The following is a 22,477-nucleotide window of genomic DNA, read 5'->3' as shown; positions in this document are numbered from 1 at the left end:
GCTCAGCAGACAAAGTGTATCCATACTACTCGTATCAAGTAAAAATTTATTAAAACATTTTTGCTCGTCTTGCAAAACACTCGTAAACCGAGGTTCCACTGTATCGTAAATTTACGCCAGCTGTTACAGACTCAAATCAAATGTATGTTTTTATTCTATAATAGTAACAATAGGTGCAGCTCATTACTCAAAATGGAAAATATTGGAAGGACCTGGAATCGAACCCAAAAACGCCTGATTATGAGTCGGTAGTTCTTACCTCTGCACTAGCCAAGCGGTCATGTCAACATCATACCCTAACCATGCTGCCATTTCAGTACATGAGCAATGGTACGAGAATGCAGTCAGACTTCATTTTTTGGGTACATACACTGTCAGATCTAAACATTAGTGTGGAGAGTTGCTCGCGTACTGAAGAGTCCATAGCTGCAGATGGAAGCTGCCACTGCACTTTTAGTGGCATTACACATATACTTTGTCAGCATACCTGTGTCGATCAAACACAGGAAGCTCTGTAGTCTACTTGTGACCTTCATGCTGCAGGAAGATAGGTAAATAAATCAAGGTAAACGGGTAAATAACATTTGATGTGGCTTTTATGCAACTAATAAATATATATATTTTTTTATATATAAAGACCATCACGAAACATAATCAGAAACAGAACTTTGCCCAATACCTTGGTGAGCTTGGCATGCCTTGCTCATCCTCATCTGAGTTAACCACTGTTATAGCACATCTTTATTTGAAAACAGCCGTGTCAGCTCAGGGGGAGCGTGAACGCGACTGAGAGAATAAAACTGAATAAAAACAAAAAAAAAAAAAATAAATGCTAACCTTTACAAGTACCATAAATTTACACCGGCTGTTACAGACTCAAATTAAAATGTATGTTTTTATTGTATAATAGTAACAATAGGAGCAGCCCCTTACTCAAACTGTTAAATCCAGGAGGTGGCCAGGATCAAACCTCTGACCTCTTGATTATGAGTCAGCAGTTCTTACCGCCGCAAAATCAAAGCGGTTGTATCAGCAATCTACCCTAACCCGAGTTTTTTGTTCTTCGGTTATATTCTTGAATTAAAACACATTTGTTTAGTTATGTGTGTACCGTTTGTGAAAGCGTTTATTTGATATTTGGACTTGAGTCTTCCCACATTATATACATTTCATGTAATAATGTTGTCATTTATACTAATAAAAGGCAAAGCCCTCACTGACTGACTGACTGACCCACTGATTCATCACTAATTCTCCAACTTCCTGTGTAGGTAGAATGCTGAAATTTGGCAGGCTCGTTCCTTACAGCTTACTTACAAAAGTTAGGCAGGTTTCATTTCGAAATTCTACACGTAACGGTCATAACTGGAACCTACTTAAGTACATATATATATGGCCATAGCCTGCAGCTCGGTCGCCATGTGAGGTGGAGTTGCGTCCCTCATTGTCACGCCTCCCACGTAATTGAGTGCCTGCCTATATAAGGCCGTCCGTCAGCAGCAATCCATTGCTGGCCGTCCGTCAGCAGCATTTCTTCTCATGTTACACTTACATAGATTGTACTAGACACAAAATACACATGAGATGCATGTGTTCCAAATAATGATTTATTATTTACCATATACAACTCCAGACACCTCACACCAAGATAAACAAGGCTTGAGCTGGGAGAGCTTTTTGCCTGAGTTGAGCTCCGTCAGTAGGGGGATGGGATAGCAGGCAGCTTGTGCTGAGCAACACATTTACAAAAGAAAATATGCTATTTGTAGAATAGAAAAAGGCTTTGGAAGATAGAGGACTGAAAATAAATAGAAGACAGAACATTTGAGATTTAATGATGATCAGGATTCAAAAGTTAGCCTACGGGGAGAGCCATTGAAAAGAGTTTAAAAAAAAAAAAATGAAATGCTAAGGATCAGTGGTAGCCCATTATTAGAAAATTAGATGAAGAGATAACCTATGGAGTGTACTGTGGATGGAAAATTCACATTTTCTGTGAAGGAAGAAATGAGGCGAAAGTTAAAGGTAAAGTTTTTAAGACCATTGTAAGAATAGTAATAATGAGTGGAACTGGAGCATGGGCAGTGAAGAAAGTGCAGGAGAAGAAGCTGGATGTGCCAGAAATGAGAATGTTGAGATGGATGTGTGAAGTTACAAAAGAGGACAAAGTAAGAAAAGAGACAATCGGCAATACAACAAAAGTGGAAGAGATGTCTAAGAATGTACAACAAAGTAGACTGAAGTGGTATGGACTTGTGATGAGGCAAGACAATGGGTTTGTGGGCAGCAGAGTAATTGGAATTGAAGTACAGTGGGGAGAGGAAGCCAGAGGACAAAGTGGAAGTGAATGGATAAAGTAAAAGAAAATCTGAAGGAACAGGGTTTGACTGGGGAGGAAGTACAGGTCCTAACTGTATGGAGAAAGTTGATCAAGCACATCGACCCCACATAGAAGTTGAAAAGATGAAGGAGAGGAAGGAGAGCTTAGTTACTCTTAAAAATTATTTCTTATTTTATTAAATCCAGCACTATTATAATATGATATTTAGCTCTTTGGCATGAATCACTTGTTACGAGTACATGGTCTCTTGTTTTTGGCTTTAATTATATACGTTTATATGGGTTATTTGCAATATTAACACAGGAATTACCAGAGCCTACGAAAAAACTCGTAGATCTGGCCCACCTTAAATCCATTTGTACCTCTCCATCAGCATCTTTTGTCATGTAAACGTGCCGATAAAGACAAGCAGCAAGCAGCCTGGTATCCCATTCCCCCTATAGCCACAGAACATGCACAATGTTCTCCCAGCTTATGCCTTGATTGATTATCTGGGAGTGAAGTGCTGATGTTTTAGAGTGGAAATAATAGATAATTATTTGGAACACATGCATTTCATCTGTGTTCCGTTTCTACAATAATCTGTGTAAACACATTGTTAAAACAAATGTTTTTCATAATTTAGTAGTAAATGACAAAATGTTGGCATAAACTATATAATATGTGAAGCCTGCAGTCCAAAGATCAAATAAACACTTTCACAAAAGGTTGAAGGACGATACAACAGCTTCCGTGGCGTAGCGGTAAGATTTGCTGACTTGTAATCAAGTGTCCCCGGTTCGATCCCGACTGCCTCCTATATTTGCCATTTTCAGTAGTGAGCTGCTCTAATTGTTAATATTATACAGTACACACATACATTTGGTTTGTGTCTGTAACAGATGGTGTACATTTATAGGACTTGTAAAAGTTACTGGGTATTTTTTTTCACTTTTATTCTCTCAGTCACTATCACGATACATACTATCGACCCCAGTGATCTGACGCTGTTAGTTTTTATTTGAAACTAGGAATAACTGTAGATGTGATTGTTGTTTTGAGGCAATGGAACTGGACATTCTCTGATCTGGAGGGATAAAAGCTGACACAGAAACGCTGCTGAATCTGCCTCCTTCGTATCTCACCGTCACTTGATTTTTTTTATTCAATTTTATTGAGTGTTCCTGCTCATGCTGAATAAGTATGCACCTTATGGTCCATGATGTCAAAAAAAAAACCAGACAGCTATATATGATTTTTGGAATTATTCATATTATGACCTGTATAGTACATTTCAGAAAACATTGTGGCACGGATGCAACATTATTCATATTATTCATATTCATTTGCATAACATCTTGCGCTTGTAATCAGTGACCAATATTGCCAGTGTCCACGTTGCTGTATGGTGGATTTTCTTTTGTACTCCAGGACATGCAGAGGAAAGAATAGTACAGAGAGGTCAGTTCAGCACTGTATTCAATCATCAAATTCAAATGTTAACAGTTCACACACACACAAGTACCGTCCTTCCTACATTTATGACATGTGTATCTGTTGCAATGCGCACACTCCTCTCTATACTGTGGTTCCTATTACATTGAAAGGGCACTTGACACTGACTCAGTTAACTTTCCTGGGGGAAGCGGCTGTCTTGGAACAGAAGCTTGTCGATGTTGCATCCTTTTTTTATTTTTCCATTGCCTTTTCTAGTAAGATGTGACAACGAAGTTCCTCTGCAAGGTGAGCCATGAACACTCTTCTTTTCTCAGTGGCCCCCGTGCATGCCTTGCACAGTACATGTGTGTTGATCGCCACCAGGTCAAGCGTGTTATAGTACACAGCAACTGGCCACCTGCGTGTTCCTGCTTGTACTGAAAAAGCTTTTGCCTTTTAGTGCACGATGAAAACGCAGCACGGAGAAAAAAGAGACAAACATATGGGACATTGGGTATAAATTTATTGTACTTGTAAAAGTTACAGTTGTGCTTGAAAGTTTGTGAATCCTTTAGAATTTTCTATATTTCTGCATAAATATGACCTAAAACATCATCAGATTTTCACTCAAGTCCTAAAAGTAGATAAAGAGAAACCAGTTAAACAAATTAGACAAAAATATTATAATTGGTCATTTATTTGTTAAGAAAAATAATAGAATATTACAAATTTGTGAGTGGCAAAAGTATATGTGACCCTTTGCTTTCAGTATCTGGTGTGACCCCCCTTTGTAGCAATAACTGCAACTAAACATTTCTGGTAACTTTTGATCATTCCTGCATGCCAACTTGGAGGAATTTTAGCCCATTCATCCGTACAGAACAGCTTCAACTTTGGGATGTTGGTGGGTTTCCTCACATTAACTGCTTGCTTCAGGTCCTTTCACAACATTTCGATTGGATTAAGGTCAGGACTTTGACTTGTCCATTCCAAAACATTAACTTTATTCTTCCTTAACCATTCTTTGGTAGAACGACGTGTGCTTAGGGTTGTTGTCTTGCTGCATGACCCACCTTCTCTTGAGATTCAGTTCATGGACAGATGTCCTGACATTTTCCTTTAGAATTTTCTGATATAATTCAGAATTCATTGTTCCATCAATGAAGGCAAGCCGTCCTGGCCCAGATGCAGCAAAACAGGCCCAAACCATGATACTACCACCTCCATGTTTCACAGATGGGATAAGGTTCTTATCCTGGGGAGGGTAAAAGTGGTTTTGAATTTCCTCCATTTGTACACAATCTGTCTGACTGTGGATTGGTGGAGTCCAAACTCTTTAGAGATGGTTTTGTAACCTTTTCCAGCCTGATGAGCTTCAACAACTCTTTTTCTGAGGTCCTCAGAAATCTCCTTTGTTCATGCCATGATACACTTCCATAAACATGTGTTGTGAAGAGCAGACTTTGATAGATCCCTGCTCTTTAAATAACACAGGGTGCCCACTCACACCTGATTGTCATCCCATTGATTGAAAACACCTGACTCTAATTTCACCTTCAAACTAACTGCTAATCCTTGAGGTTCACATACTTTTGCCACTCACAAATATGTAATACTCGATCATTTTCCTCAAAAAATAAATGACCAAGTATAAGATTTTTGTCTCATTTGTTTAACTGGTTTCTCTTTACTTTTAGGACTTGAGTGAAAATCTGATGATGTTTTAGGTCATATTTATGCAGAAATATAGAAAATTATAAAGGGTTCACAAACTTTCAAGCCCCCCTGTAGCTTTTTTCACTTTTATTCTCTCAATCACGATCAAGCTCTAACCCCCCGCCCCTCCTGATCTGACTGTAATCACAGCGCCAGTATAAATTCACACCCGATCTGGTGATGTTCGTTTTCAAATAATATTGCATTTGTGCGATGATGTTTTGTGATTGGTACAATTCAGGTCATAAAATGATTTCTTCAAAATGTCACATATATTGTCTCTTTCTTTCAGGTGTGTAATAGGAACCACAGCATAGAGTGAAGTGTGCGCATTGCAACAAGTACACATGTAGTAAATGTAGGAAGGACGGTCTTTGCCTGTTAGCATTTGAATTTGATGATTGCGTATACTACTGGACCTCTCTGTACTATTCTTTCCTCTGCGTGTCCTGGAGTACAAAAGAAACTCCACCATACAGCAACGTGGACACTGGCAAGATCGGGGATTTAAAAAAACACGCGAAACACTCAATCACTGATTACAACTGCAAGATGTTATGTGAATGAATATGAATAATGTTGCATCCATGCCACAATGTTTTCCGAAATGTACTGTACTATACAGATCATTAAATGAATAATTCCAAATATCATATATACCTATGTCTGTTTTTTTTACATCATGGACCATTAGGTGCATACTAATTCACGTGAGCTCAACACTCAATAAAACTGAATAAAAAAAATATCAAATGACGGTGAGATATGAAGAAGGCAGATTCAGCAGCGTTTGTGTGTCAGCTTTAATCCCACCAGATCAGTGAATGTCCAGTTCCATTGCCTCAAAACAGTACTCACATCTACAGTTATTCCCAGTTTCAAATAAAAACTAACAGCGTCAGATCCTTGGGGGGATAGTAGTATGAATTGTGATTGTGAATGAGAGAATAAAAGTGGAAAAAGAAAACGGTAACTTTTACAAGTCCTACCATCTGCCATTTACCATCTGTTACAGGCACAAACCAAATGTATGCATGTACTGTATAATATTAACAATAAGAGCAGCTCACTACTGAAAATGGCAAATAGGAGGCAGTCTGGATCGAACCCGGGACTCTTGATTACAAGTCAGCAAATCTTACCGCTACGCCATGGAAGCTGTTGTACTGTCCTTGAACCTTTTGTGAAAGTGTTTATTTGATCTATGGACTTCAGGCTTCACACATTATATAGTTTATGCCAACATTTTGTCATTTACTACTAAAATATGTAAAACGTTTCTGTTTTAACAATGTTTTTACACAGATTATTGTAGAAACGGAACACACATGAAATGCATGTGTTCCAAATAATGATTAATTATTTTCACTGTAAAACTCCAGCACTTCACTCCCAGATAATCAATCAAGGCATGAGCTGGGAGAACATTGTGCACATTGTGGGGAAATGGGATACCAGGCTACTTGCTGCTTGTCTTTTATCGGCACATTTACAGGACAAAAGACGCTGCCGGATCTATGAGTTTTTTCGTATGCTCTGGTAATTCTAGTGTTAAAGCCTGAGATTGATTTTACAAACAATACAATGAAAAATACATAAGGCCTTTTTTTGTAATTGATTTATGCTATTCATGTGAGTTTGTTATCAACTTAAGCAAAATGTTTTGTGTTAAATATTTTTATTTATTTTTCTTTTTCATTTTAAATATGAGAGGGCTGCAAATTTTTTTTTCAAGAAGCGCATGCATCTCAACAGTACAGGTCTTCATTAAATGCATTTGTCTTAATTATATTTGTTTAAGTTCCATTCTTTAAACTGCTCCTTACCTGTAATAATGTGCAAATATGGTGATTATGTATATTACACTTTATGCTGAACTGTCATGTGATTTATTTTTTTAAATTTCTTATACTCAATAAAATATACATTTTTGTGCACCTTAATTTCCTTTGTCTTTAGACTGATGGAAAAGCTTCCTGAGTCCGTAACACAGATTTCCCCACATGGTGCCAAATGTGGTGAGTATACTCCTCAAGCAGTTCACAGAAATAAACACTAGTGGCCAAGAGATCATTAGTGCATCATTCACCATATTGACAGACAGTGTCAATGTGTCATATCATGATAGCATAAAGCAATACCTCCTCTAAATATAAATACATAATTATGTGAGCCTATTAGCAAATCCTTTTCAAAATCAAAAATTGATAGGAAATATATGTTCTAATATTTTTTGTACTGAAATAGCTAAATGGGAGAGATGATGATTATGAGGGCAACTGGGTAGAATAGTCATCTCTAGGGAATTTCTGAAATGTGATTATTCCTTTTTCAAAACCTTGTGAAGAGCACACTGGCAGCTGAGCTTCAAAGATAAGGCTAACACATTCATTTAAAATGTATACAATTAGATATTGATATACATTTAATTTACAGATACAGAAACCAAATCAACAGGTATAATGTCTGAATGTATACATTTATTTCATGCTGAAAAAATAACAATTGACAATGAGTTTATTTTAAGACATTTTTTAATGTACCTGCTTGACCGACTTTCTGACTAGCAGCTCAAAATAAGATGGACAGATGAACTAGATAATAAAAAAGCAAATGTTCATTGTTGTTTTGCAAAGACCTGTCTTACCTCTGAAATGCTTTGTGTTTCTGTGACAGCTAGATAATTTTATCACCACTGGTTAGGTGAATCTAGTAGGTAATGCAAGACACAAAACTGTTCTCTGCCTTTTGGCTACTTGAAAGCTATATCTCAGTTTCAGCTTCCCTTTAGAGTATCTACTTTAGGAAGAAGCTGGAATTGCTTTTGGAGTAGTCGATTGTCTAAGGTTTGCATACATTTATTAACATTATTTACACTGTTAAAAATGTACATTTTTTCTGTATTTGTATTTTGGTTATGTATCTGAAATTAAAATATGCAAAATAAGGCAACAATAAATAGTCAGTTAGTGCACATAATTATAATCTATTTTAATAAAGTGTCTTAAAAATGTGTGTACCAGGAAATTACTTTTGAAGTATGTTGCCATTTTATCTTTCACATTATAGCTTATAAAAATGTACACTTTATAGGTAGAGTGTGTATCTTGCATATAGGAAATACAATTTATATAATTACCTGATTCACACAATTTCCCATAGCCATGTTAATTTTGGCCTAATTTGGAAACAAAGCTTGATTTATTAGCTAAAAACAGTGTACACATCCAGAATATTTGACATGTTGTTATTTTTTGGATATACCTGCTGTTCAGGGCCTATGTTTATTTCATGATTTTTAGATGAAAAAGATATCTACTTCATCTCATGATAAACAAATTATTCTGTTGGTCAGTATTTTTTCACATATGGATGCTGTTAATAGATTTATTTTCCATTATTTAAGCAATGTTATGTAATTACCAATTTTCACAACTGAAAGTAGATTCTAACAACATTTGAGCAGTATGTGTTTTATGGTGAGTATGTTTGTGACTGGGCCATGAGATGAAAGAATAGTTCATAATACAATACTCAGTATTTTGGAAGAATGTGGATGCAAACACTAAAACTGTCAGGTTTAACTTTGGTAGGGCAAATTTTGAGCAAATGCAGTAAATGGACTGAGATAATCTTTTAAGTGCAGAGACAGTTGAGGAACAGTGGAACAGATTTAAAAATGTTTTACATAAAATGCAGGACAGGTGCATACCTAAATTTTGAATTAGTAGGAAATTTAAACAAACTCCTCAGTGGGTTAATAAAATGTTGAAATGAAGCTGCAAAGGAAACAACAGCTGTATAAGGTGTATAAGATTAATAATGCCAATGTGAATCATAGGGCGTATGAGAACCTGAGGGCAACCGTTAAGAAGGATATTAGGGAGGCCAAAAAGCAGTTACAGAGGAATATAGCAGATAAGGTGAAAGATGACCCAAAGATATTCTTTCAGTATTTTAATAGTAAAAGAACAGTCAAGTATGAGGTAAAGTGCATCAGGAATAGTAAAGGGGTATTAAAAAATACAGACAGTGAAATAGTAGATGCTGTAAACTCACATTTTTCTCAGGTCTTCACATGTGCGTTAGTAGATAACCTCCCTGCATTAAAAAGGACTACTAAGGAGGTACAAAATGATTTGGAAAATGCAGAGGGAGAAGTACTGCTTAGATTAAATAGGCTAAAACCAAATAAATCTCTAGGACCAGATAATATTTAGCAAATACATATATAAATGTTGATACATATTTTTAGGAAGTCACTGTGCACTGGCTAATTCCGAAGGACTAGAAAAATGCCAATATCGCCTTGTTATATAAAAAGGGTGACTGGGCAGTATGGTGAGGTGCACCACATAGTAAAGCTTAGAAGTCTGTCACAGTTAAAGCTGTTAATAGTCTGATTAATATTTTAAATAGCTTTTATGGGAGTGACACATTTACCTTGATAGAATAGGAGCTACGTTGTATCTCCGAAGATGAGGCAGCTTCACAGAGGCACGAAAGCGCTTACTTGCAGTGCGCACGTCCGATTTTTGGAGTGCTACAAGAGACGGACTAAGCACTGCAGTGAGCAAAGTCAGATGCCTGTTGCAGCTTGCTGCTGCGACAAAAGGAGAAGTGGCAAAAGAGTGATGTGTATTGCCAATTTAGATAAGAGGCTGTAGGGGTTTAGCCAAGTCCTGGGAGAAGAGTGTTAAAAACTTGAAGCACTTACTAAAGAGAGTGCATCCATGAGAGGGAAATTGTGAATGAGTCAGCATAGCCACATTAGGGAATGTGCACTGGCTGATGCTGCACTTATTAAGCATGTTCCAAGAGGTGAGGAAATGGATTGAGAGCAGTGGAGGAATAATGAGATGTTGATGGGGGGGGATTGGGTGCCAAAATTCTCATTGACATATAAAACTGGTGGATGAATCCTAGAGGTTGCTTTTCTTGACTGTGTTAAGATTACACCCTTCAGTGAAACCACATTGTGAATGGGATAGGTGAGGGAAAAGGCAAAGCCCTAGAACAGAGAAGAGGAGGTTTTGACAGTGTTTTTTAAATTTTTATTATTTTATTATTATTGTAAATCGTCTTTTTTATATATAGTATAGTTGTATTTTTTCCCCCTAATCTGACTTGGTTACCAAGAGGAGGACTTTTTTTATTGTAGCATATATTTATTGTCTTCCACGTTGCTATTGTTAGTTTCCTTTTTGTGAATGTCCTAGTTGACTGAATTTGAATTAGTGACACTATATCCTCAGAATGATCTTTGGGCAGATTAATTTATATTGGGAGTTTTTCAAAAGTAGGAAGATTTACTTCTGGTCACATTTTTTTAATCTACAAAATTAAAGAAAGATTTTGCGTACTGATGGACACTTAGCATTAATAGATTAAGGCAATTACTAATTTCAGTAGTTAACAACTTAATGATTGATTTTAATTTTCAGTGTATTGCTACAGACTAATCTAATTGATATCCTCAAATCCAAAAGCACCATTCCCAGATACACAGAGTTTGAAGGACTGTGTAGAGGTGCCAGTACATTGAACATTACACAATGTCTGCAGAATCTCTGTTGACATTTTCAAGGATCTACCTCAAAAAATACATTCTGCCTGTGTTTTTGCAAAACATCTGTGAACATCAAACAAGGAAGCAAGCAGAGGGTCAAGAACTGTAGTCCTTGAATCCAATATGTCTAGCAATTGTCAACTTTAATTTACTCCAGCAAGATATTCCAAGACTGAATTTGATGAAGATAATTAAGTGATAAAGGGATGAGAATACACATCTTGTGACAACCTGCTAAAATGTATTGATATTGTTAAGGCATCATTAACAGTAACACTTCAAAACTGATGTTGTATGAATAACATTTGTTTAATTTCTTTTGATTCACTGTTGTCTGTAGTTATATGTTACAATGTTGCAAATATGTTTTGGTATGGCATGCATAGCATTTACAGCTAGTAAGTTATTCATTTAAATGTGCAGTCAGAAGATAGATGTTGTGCTCCCGCTTCTGTGGTACATAGTTTCTTTTAGAGCACCATCAGTCTTATTGGATGCATTTACTGTTTTAGGGATGTTGATCACAATCCATGATTGTTTGTTATCAATGGCAGAAAGATCTCGGTTGACAGGAATTCTTTTCAAATTCTTTTTACTGGGTGTGATTTCACACTAACTTGAATGCATATGTTAGAATTTATCTTTTTGCATATGCTTTTAGTTTTATATGTACTCTGATTGTTCTGACTTAACTGTCAATGACAACTACCACAAATAGCTGCTGTCAGTGTATCATGCCATTTTACCACTAGTTCACTTTGAGCACCAAATTTTAATCTGGTCTAGCAATGTTTTTCCTTCGTGATAAGTTTATGTTGTTTTTGAACACATGTAAATGCCACACATTTATATATTTAACAGACATCTTTTTGGGCGACTTTACAGCTATAGAGTGTTTCTCCGTAACTACTGGCTTGCTTTCATTTGGACCATGTTAACAAGAGCACTGTTCCTAGTTTGAGCACCTACTTCATGCATTAATGGATTGGTTTAGAAATTTTACACTCCGAGAACCATTTAAATCAAATACATTCTCTGTTGGTTCCAGATTTATCTATCTGTGAATCTTTCAGGGTCAGGCTGAATAATTTAAAGTGCAGTTATATAGTGCTGTGTCACAAACCAGTAAAAAAAAATTCAATGTAAGACCTGCAACACGTGGTGAGCTAAAAAGATAAAAATATTAGTATCTTGCTAACACAACTGATATACAACACAAGGCTTATATGTCTTCACAAAGATTGTCGTAGAAGAAAAAAGTACTTTTTACTTGCTTTGCATGGTAATGTTACAGATAGAATAAAATATGAAAAATAAATAACATTCTCTACACACATTTGAACATGTTTCTGCTTGGAAACTTCCTTTGGAACTTCAGTGGTAAGCCAGAAGAGAATAAGTGTCTATTACTTCAGATGAAGTTTATATTTTATGAAAACTAAAGCTATCTGATGAGAATTCTTAAAGAAGTATGTATTCATTATTTCCATTCATTTTTGGACTGTGTGGAATATTATTTCATTGTCTTTTTAATAATTTTTATTTGAACTATATGATCTTTTTCTTGTATATTTATTGATTCCATCCATTGTGGTTATGGGTGTTTTTCTGACACAAAGCTTCTAGAACACATGCATAATTTACTTCAATTCATTATATTTTTTGTGTAATGCTCTCCACTGACTGCAGGTGCAGAGCACTGTGATAAGTTCTTAAGTAAAATACAAACACAAACTTTATCAATTACTAATTACATAACAAGTTAACATAAAGATACAGCAACATAGTTTAAAACTTAACAACATAGATAGAGCCTAACATTATCTGTGCTTTAATTAATTGTAGAACTATGGCTACTTGCCATCATAGGAGAGGAAAACACAAACTACATTTAGCAGCATCCCTAAGGAAAATACACCTCTAAAGTGGTGGTTCTTAAGCTTTTTTTTTTCTTGTGACCTAATTTTGCCTATTGCTTATCTTCATAACCCGTGACTTATGCAATACAGCACTCGGATCACTGTGCCATTCCCCTCCCCTTTTGAGAATTGCAGCTGATTCTTGTCCTCCCCCTTGGAGAAACATCTGATATTTGGCCATTTTGTCCCCCATGAAGATTCAGAATACATGAGGTTTAGTAACACTTCATAATTAGAGTAAAACCTTGATTATCTGTCATTTGGTTAACTGTCAGGGCAAAAAAAAAAAAAATTGTGCACACCAGCGCCTACCTATTAATGTACAACTACTGCCATGTGGTATGATGCAAGCAGTACACATTGGAACAACACTCACTTGTGCTTGTGTGTAGTGTTCTTCCCCAGAACCATGTGTCATAGCACATTTTGAAATCATAGTATCAGTTACTCAGTTTTAACATCCTTTTGTAGCTTATCTCTTTTGTTATAATGAATTAAATATACATTGATATGGCTGATAAATGTATGTATGTGATATTGGAATTGTCACAAAAAATTGAAATTATTAAACATTTACGAAACAGTGAATGTGCTTCAAGTATTGCTTTAGTTTACAGAGTAGGAAGCACAATAGTGAATGATATAAAGCATGATGTTGGGAAAACTGAAAAACTTCTCAGAAATGGAAACCACTGACAGTAATGTTATTCCATATTAAAGTTAAAATTCTTCTGCATTATAATTTTCTTTTTAAATTCTGTTATGTTTTGTTAATATATTGTGGAGTACAGGCAGCCGGTGATGTGCTGTGGGGGAACAGAAAAGGTGGAATGCTGTGTAAGTGATGGGACTGGGTGAAGGGCTTCTGTTCTGTAAGCGGCGGACAAACCTCTTAGGACATGAGTGACAGGAGAAGTTATAAGAAAAAGGAAGGTGTGGTGGAAGGAAGTTTTGGAGTAGGGAATCGGGGACAATAAGCGTTAGTGTTTGTGGTATAGAGAAAGATAGAATGTGAGTGGCAGTAGATAAGTTGATTGGTAGGGAGAGCTTTCTTTAATTGTTTTGGAGTATTGGCTAAACTAATTTACTGTATATCATTTTTAAAGTAGCTGTTCTCTTATCTGTCTCTGCCTCAGTCCTGACTGATAAGTGAGGTTTTACTATACAGTATTACATATATTTTTATGCAAGTGACTAACAAACAGATGTGCAGTATGCACAGCTAATCAGCAGCTCTGATCAGGATATACTAAGCTAAAGTAGTGAGTCTTCAGCCTGGATTCAAAAGTTGACACTAAAGGGGCATCTCTTATATAAGCAAGCATATTGTTCCAAATTGTTGTGGCCCTGTAACCTAAAGCTTGACTTACTATATATATATTATATGTTTATTGATTTTAATTAGAAGCAGATAACATTCTATACAGTCAAGTCAAACTTAACAAAGCAAAGCAAAATTCAACCCCTCCACCCCAAGTAGAAAGAGAGGAGAGCCAGCAACCAAAGCTACTCCTTAAAAGGAACAAGAAATGAAGGGTATCCTTTTTCCTGAAATGGAAGCTTATTTTAAAATGTTATTTGTTAGATCCTGCCAACATTTTAAAAAGTTTTTAACAGATCCTGTAAGTGAAAATTTGATTTTTTTTTTCCAATTTCAAGTAGTATAGAACATCAGTTGCCACATTTGAGTACCAAGAAGAGAAACAGAATTGGTGGCGGTTAGTATCCAATTATAACTATCATGTTACTTATGTTTTAGTGCTAATGACTAGCAACAGAGATGCAGTCTGTACAGTTAATCAGCATCTCTAGTCAGGATATGCTAAACTGAAGTAGTGAGTCCTCAGCCGGGATTTAAAAGCTGAGACAGAAGGGGCATCTCTTATAGTAGCAGGCAGACCATTCCACAGTTTAGGGTCCCTGTAACTGAAAGCTCGACCTCCCTTTTTTTAATCCTTGGAATCATAAGCAGACCGGCATCTTGAGATCTTAATGTGCGCTCTGGTTTGTAAGTCATGATCTATACTAATAAAAGGCAAAGCCCTCACTCACTCACTGACTCATCACTAATTCTCCAACTTCCCGTGTAGGTAGAAGGCTGAAATTTGGCAGGCTCATTCCTTACAGCTTACTTACAAAAGTTGGGCAGGTTTCATTTCGAAATTCTACGCCTAATGGTCATAACTGGAAGGTATTTTTCTCCATTAACTGTAATGGAGTTGAGCTGGAATGGCGTGGGGGGAGTTTCGTGTGACATCATCACGCCTCCCGTAATCCGTGAACTGATTGTCAGCGCAGTGCGTAGAAAACCAGGAAGACCTCCAAAAAGCGCTTAAGAAAACATGCATTATATAATTGAGAAGGCAGCGAAAAACAATAAGAAGCGAGCGAGTGACATATACTACCATATTCATGAGTGTTGCTGCCTTGGAAAGAAAGAAAGGTGTAAACCTAAACTTTAAATTAAGTTCATAGACAGGCTACCGCTGGCGTTTCACATGCCCACAGGTAATGCGGGATACAAGTTTAATGAGAGGGCGAGGATATAAGCGAGTTTTGATCACTTTGTAACTAAGTTAAAATTGTAGGTGAAGGGGTGTGCTTATGCAAATTCGAGACTGTGTTTGTGGGGATTGACAGTTAAAGGCGGGTGGGGGAGTCACGTCATCATCTCCCTCCCATTCATCTAATTTCAGTCTGAGCTGAGCTCCGCGGCTAATGCCGTCTTTCGAAGCAACTTCGTCAGACTGCCACCAAATACTCACAGAAAAATCCACAAGTTAATACACACGCTGTCTCTAGAGTTTCTCCACACTGAATCCTCCAGGCACTACTTACAAAAGGTCACATTGACAATCGTGTTACGTTATTTTTAAAATCTTTCCTTTTCTTAGCACAAGCACAGCTGAGAAGCTTGATGCATGTGCTCCATAACGCGTTAAAAATAATGCATTTAATCACACTTTGCATTACAAGCAAAAAGGGAGCTTTTGTAAATGCATGATTTCCTGGTACACCGATTACATTGATCAGCGCATCCCGATTCATTTTACCCTCGCACCACCTTAGTTTGAGAAGAAGTCTGAAAAATATGAGGTTAACACAGAAAAACATCACCAATTCAAGCTTTATGAATAATCGATTAAGCCATCAATAATTGTTTTGGTAAAGCCATCCTCCTTCCATTTTATAATTTTTCCGCCAATAGCCATGATTAAATGAGCGGTAAATAAAGTAAGAGCAAAGCGAGGGTGACTTATTTAGGCAGGCATATATATGACAGCAACACTCATGACAATGTCAATCATGTTACGTTATTATTAAAATGTTTCCTTTTCTTTTCATTACTTCTTTAACACACTACTTCTCCGCTGCGGCGGGATTTTGCTATATATATAATATATGAATGACCTCCAAAGAGCGCTGAGACTTTTGATATCATGAGCGTGTCTGCAAAACTGTGGTCTCCTGCCCAGCAAAAGTCGAGCAGCCAGCGCGCGCATAGCTGTGCCGGCCTTTGAGACGCTGACTGCGCTTCTGCCTTAAGTCAAAGTGAGCACTTTTAATTTTTTTCATCCTCCCCCTGCGCTATAGCCCAGACAAGTGCAAACACGGGACCCCTTTTCTACACCACGGAAAAATAATATTAAGGCGATTCACACTTTCTTTTGCACGTATACGATTATGAGGTCCTCACCTCGGATTATGAAGACACGCACGAGTGGAGGACTGACAGTGCCATCACAGCTGATTAATGGCAGGGGCGTCTCACCAGTCTACACAAGACCCACGCGACTGTCCCCAAAAGGCGATCATAGCGTCAGCGAACACATCTCTCTATACTATATAAAGAAAAAGGCAACTTTCCTTTCTTTACACCTTTTATCCCAAACCAAAGCCTTTCTCTCTTAACACTGCAGAGGACACAAAACTAATTTTCTTTAAATGCGGTAAGGCACATTACCAGAGGCACAAATTTGAGCGTTCACATAGAAAATGTAATTTCTATACCACAGCCGTCGTGTAGCGCCTTTCAAAAGGGATCTACTACCGAGAGATGATCCATATATATTTTAGCTGCTGTTAGTTACTTACCTGTTGTGTTACACAGTCTTTAAAATGTAGTTTACCCAAACCACTCCAGTAGTGCTCAATGTACCTGTACTTCTTAAAACGTTAATGTTTTACTGTTTAATAACTTATAGACTATATTTTATTATTTTTCCCTTGCACTCAGTGACCAAAGCTATACACACACATATAGACACATACAAACATACACACAATATATATGTGTATATATATGTATGTGTATATATATATATATATATATATATATATATATATATATATATATATATATATATATATATATATATATATATATATATATATACATACACACATATATATAATTTGTGTGTGTGTATATATGATGTAGATATGAAGATATTTATGTGTATATATATGTGTGTATATATATATATATATATATATATGTATGTGTGTGTGTGTGTGTGTGTGTATGTATGTATATATATCACAGCAGCAATCCAAGCTTTGAGAAAACCGTAAAAAGGAGGCGTGTCAGACGTGTGGTACATTTTCTGATGCAGCTACGAAAACAACTTTGTGACGCTGCCGCCAAATACACAAAACAATTACTTTGACAACCATGTTACGTTATTTTCAAAATGTTTCCTTTTCTTTCTCTTTCCTTCTTTAACACACTACTTCTCCGCTGCGAAGCGCGGGTATTCTGCTAGTAAGTTCATACAAGTAAGCCAGACCTTGGCCATTTAATGCTTCATATGTTAAAAGGAGGATTTTGAAATCTGCCATAAACTTAACCAGGAGCCAGTGTAAGAATTTAAGAACTGGAGTTATGTGTTCGTATTTTCTTATTCTTGCAATAATTCTTGCAGCTGCATTTTGGATTAACTGGAGGCTATATAAAGAACAGTTTGAACATCCAGTGAACACTGCATTGCAGTAGTCAATCCTACTAGAAATAAATGCATGAATTAATTTCTCAGAATCCTGTTTATTTAGAAAGTGCCTTAATTTCCTAACATGTTTAAGATGGAAGAAACATGATTTGGACAACTTGTAATATGTGCTTTAAATGACAAGCTAGAGTCAAAGATACTGTAACTCCTAGATTGCGGGCTGATTCAGTGAAATTAATGGGGATTCCAACTGAGTTAAATGATGACAAAATATTGTTGTGATCAGCGTCATTCCCTCCAACAATTAACATCTCTGTTTTATCTGTGCTTAAACACAAATAGTTCTCATCCATCCACTCCTTTAATTCACTAACACAAATAATTAAAGACAACATCGAAGAAACTTCATTTGATCTAAATAAAAGGTATAACTGGGTGTCATCTGCATACGAGTGAAAATTAAAATTATGTTTCCTAATGAGAGATCCAAGTGGAAACATGTAAAGTGAAAACAGTAAAGGTCCCAGTACTGAGCCCTGCGGGAACCATATTGAACTTATGTGTATAATGATAGGGTACTGTCAGTACATTTCTGTACAGATTGGAATCAATTTGATAAATAAGAAATAAACCAAGTGAGCACGGTGCCTGTAAACCCAACATCATTTTCTAGCCTGTGCAGTAAAATAGAATGGTCAATGGTGTCAAATGCTGCATTGAAGTCCAACAACATGATTACAGTGGAGTGTTCTTCATCAGAGGATATCAGAATGTCGTTTACAACCTGTGTTAGTGCTGTTTCTGTACTATGACCAGTGTGGAAACCAGACTGGAATTTCTCAAATAAATTGTAATGCGTAAGGTGTGACTGAAGCTGATTGGCGACTACTTTTTCTAGTATTTTAGAGAGAAAGGGTAAATTTGAAATAGGCCTATAATTAACCAAATACCACTGTAAATTTGTTTGGAGTGATTGTGACACAGTGGCTGTCTGATAGGTGTACAAAGATTTTTGACCAAAATGTTGTTAATTTGGTGCACACCCTAAACATGTGGCCAGTTCACAGGTTTAATCTAGCCCTGGAAACATTTTGGACCATTTTACATGCGATAAATGCGCTCTATAAAAGATTGTAAGTTGAATGATTGAATGCTGATCTAGCTATGCACATATGGAGCTAGAGTTTATGCATGGCTGCTTCCCACTCCTTTTCTGAAATATTAAGGGATAGATCATTTCCACAATGTACTGTGGGGTATTTGAAAGGAAGGGTCTTCAAAATATTTTTATACTGAGTCTTAACACTAGAATTACCAGAGTCTACAAAAAAACTTAGCATCTTTTGTCCTGTAAATGTGCCGATAAAGACAAGCAGCCTACTATTCCATCCCCCCATAGCCGCAGAACGTGCACAAAGTTCTCCCAGCTCATGCCTTGATTGATTATCTGGGAGTGAAGTGCTGGAGTTTTAGATTGGAAATAATAGATCGTTATTTGGAACACATGCATTTCATATATACATATATATATGTGTGTGTGTGTGTGCATATATATATATATATATATATATATATATATATATATATATATATATATATATATATATATATATATATATATATATATATATATATATATATATATATATATAAACTGCTCAAAAAATTAAAGGAACACTTTGAAAACACATCAGATCTCAATGGGAAAAAGAAATCCTCCTGGATATCTATACTGATATAGACTGGGTAATGTGTTAGGAACGAAAGGATGCCACATCGTTTGATAGAAATGAAAATGATCAACCTACAGAGCCCTGAATTCAAAGACGCCCCAAAAATCATCCATCCATCCATCCATTTTCTAACCCGCTGAATCCGAATACTGGGTCACGGGGGTCTGCTGGAGCCAATCCCAGCCAACACAGGGCACAAGGGCAGGAACCAATCCTGGGCAGGGTGCCAACCCACCGCAGGACACACACTAACACACCCACACACCAAGCACGCACTAGGGCCAATTTAGAATCGCCAATCCACCTAACCTGCATGTCTTTGGATTGTGGGAGGAAACCGGAGCGCCCGGAGGAAACCCACGCAGACACGGGAGAACATGCAAACTCCACGCAGGGAGGACCCGGAAGTTTAACCCGGTCTCCTAACTGCGAGGCAGCAGCGCTACCACTGCGCCACCGTGCCGCCCCCCCAAAAATCAGAGTGAAAATATTATGTGGCAGGCTAGTCCATTTTGCCAAAATTTAATTGCAGCAACTCAAAATTGTACGCAGCACTTTGTATGGCCCCTATGTTCTTGTATACATGCCTGACAACATCGGTGCATGCTTCTAATGAGATGACAGATGGTGTTGTGGGGGATCTCCTCCCAGATCTGGACCAGGGCATCACTGAGCTCCTGGACAGTCTCTGAGGTGCAACCTGGTGACATTGGATGGACCAAAACATAATGTCCCAGAGGTGTTCTATTGGATTTAGCTATTTTTCTCCATATACAGTAATGGAGTTGAGCTTGAAAGCTGTGGGGGGGCGGAGTTTCTTGTGACATCATCACGCCTCCCACATAATCACGTGAACTGACTGTCAACGCAGTACGTAGAAAACCAGGAAGAGCTCCAAAAAGCGCTGAAGAAAACATGCATTATACAATTGAGAAGGCAGCGAAACAATAAGAAGCAAGCGAGTGACATATACAACCATATTCATGAGTGCTGCTACTTCAGAAACAAAGCACGGTGTAAACCTAAAGTTTAAATTAAGTTCATAGACAGGCTGCCGCTGACGTTTGTCATGCCCACGGGTAATGCGGGATACAAGTTTAATGAGAGGACGCAGGATATAAACGAGAGTTTTGATCACTTTGTAACTAAGTTAAAATTGCAGGTGAAGGGCTGTGCTTATGCAAATTCTGAGAGACTGTGTTTGTGGGGGATTGACAGTTAAGGCGGGTGGGAGAGTCACATCATCATCTCCCTCCCATTCACCTCATTTCGCTCTGAGCTGAGCTCCGCAGCTAACGCAGTGTTAAGGAAGCGACTTTGTGATGCTGCCACCAAATACTCACAGAAAAATCCACAAGTTAATACATACGCTGTCTCTACAGTTTCTCCACACTGAATCCTCCAGGCACTACTTACAAAAGGTTACATTGACAATCGTGTTACGTTATTTTTAAAATGTTTCCTTTTCTTAGCGCAAGCACAGTTGAGAAGCTTTGATGCATGTGCTCCATAACGCATTAAAAAATCACGCATTTAATCACACCTTGCATTACAAGCAAAGGGGAAGTTCTGTCAATGCATGATTTCCTGGTACACTGATTACATTGATCAGCGCTTCCCGATTCATTTTACCCTCGCACCCCCTTGGTTTGAGAAGAAGTATGAAAAAATATGAGGTTAACACAGAAAAACAGATCACCAATTGAAGCTTTATGAATAGTCGATTCCCATCAATAATTGTTTTGGTAAAGTCATACTCAGTGTAATCCTCCTTCCATTTCATAATTTTTCCGCCACTAGCCATGACTAAATGAATGGTAAAAAAGTAATAGCGAAGCGAGGGTGACTTATTCAGGCTGGCAGGCGACAGCTCAGTAGCTCTAATTTGGATATAAGTAGGTTCTATTTAGTCGCCAGAAATATCTTTGTTAGGAATGGAAGTTGAATTTAGTCTTTAAATTTCTATGGTAAAGAAAAAGTTATGCAATTGTGACTAAATTTAACTATATAAAGTCAAAACTTGTATATATAAAGTAACTAGCAGAATACCAGCTCAAGAGCGAGAGAAGTGTGTTAAAGAAGGTACGAAAAAGAAAAGGAAAAATTTTAAAAATAACGTAACATGGTTGTTAATGTAATTGTTTTGTCATTGATATGAGTGTTGTTCTCATATCTATCTCTATATATATATATATCTCTATCTATCTATATATATATATATATATATATATGAGTGTAGCTGTGATATATATATATATAGCAAAATACCAAGCTTCACAGCGATGTCATGTGTTAAAGAAGTTATGAAAAGAAAAGGAAACATTTTAAAAATAATGTAACATGATTGTCAAAGTAATTGTTTTGTGTATTTGGCGGCAGCGCCACGAAGTTGTTTTCGGCAGCTGCATCAGAAAATGTGTACTAACGCCTGGCACGCCTCCTTTTTACTGTTTTCTCACAGCTTGGATTGCTGCGGTCATATATATATATATATACACACACACACACACACACATATACACACACACACATATATATATATATATACACATACATATCTTCATATCTACATATATATATACACATACATATCTTCATATCTACATATATATATACACACACATACATACATACACACACAAATTATATATATGTATGTATGTATATGTGTGTGTGTGTGTATATATATACACATACATATACTTGTGTGTATGTTTGTATGTGTCTATATGTGTGTGTATAGGTTTGGTCACTGAGTGTAAGGGAAAAATAATAAATTATAGTTATGAACGTTCAAATTTGTGCCTCTGGTAATGTGCCTTACCGGCATTTAA

General features: G+C 36.9%; 1 protein-coding gene across 7 annotated transcripts in view; it reads left to right on the top strand.

Annotated features, from left to right (window-relative positions):
- vrk2 (VRK serine/threonine kinase 2) overlaps window positions 1–22,477 on the top strand; it is a 178,042-nt gene that overhangs the window by 103,056 nt on the left and 52,509 nt on the right. For all 7 annotated transcript variants that reach the window (XM_039738962.1, XM_039738965.1, XM_039738964.1 and 4 more), the window contains one exon: window positions 7,433–7,491. In XM_039738962.1, coding sequence (XP_039594896.1) covers window positions 7,433–7,491 — 59 coding nt within the window. The remainder of the gene's footprint in view (window positions 1–7,432; window positions 7,492–22,477) is intronic.

Source organism: Polypterus senegalus, chromosome 16 (assembly GCF_016835505.1).
Source record: "Polypterus senegalus isolate Bchr_013 chromosome 16, ASM1683550v1, whole genome shotgun sequence".
NCBI classification, from domain to species: Eukaryota; Metazoa; Chordata; class Cladistia; order Polypteriformes; family Polypteridae; genus Polypterus; species Polypterus senegalus.
This window is presented reverse-complemented; position numbering and strand designations above follow the sequence as displayed.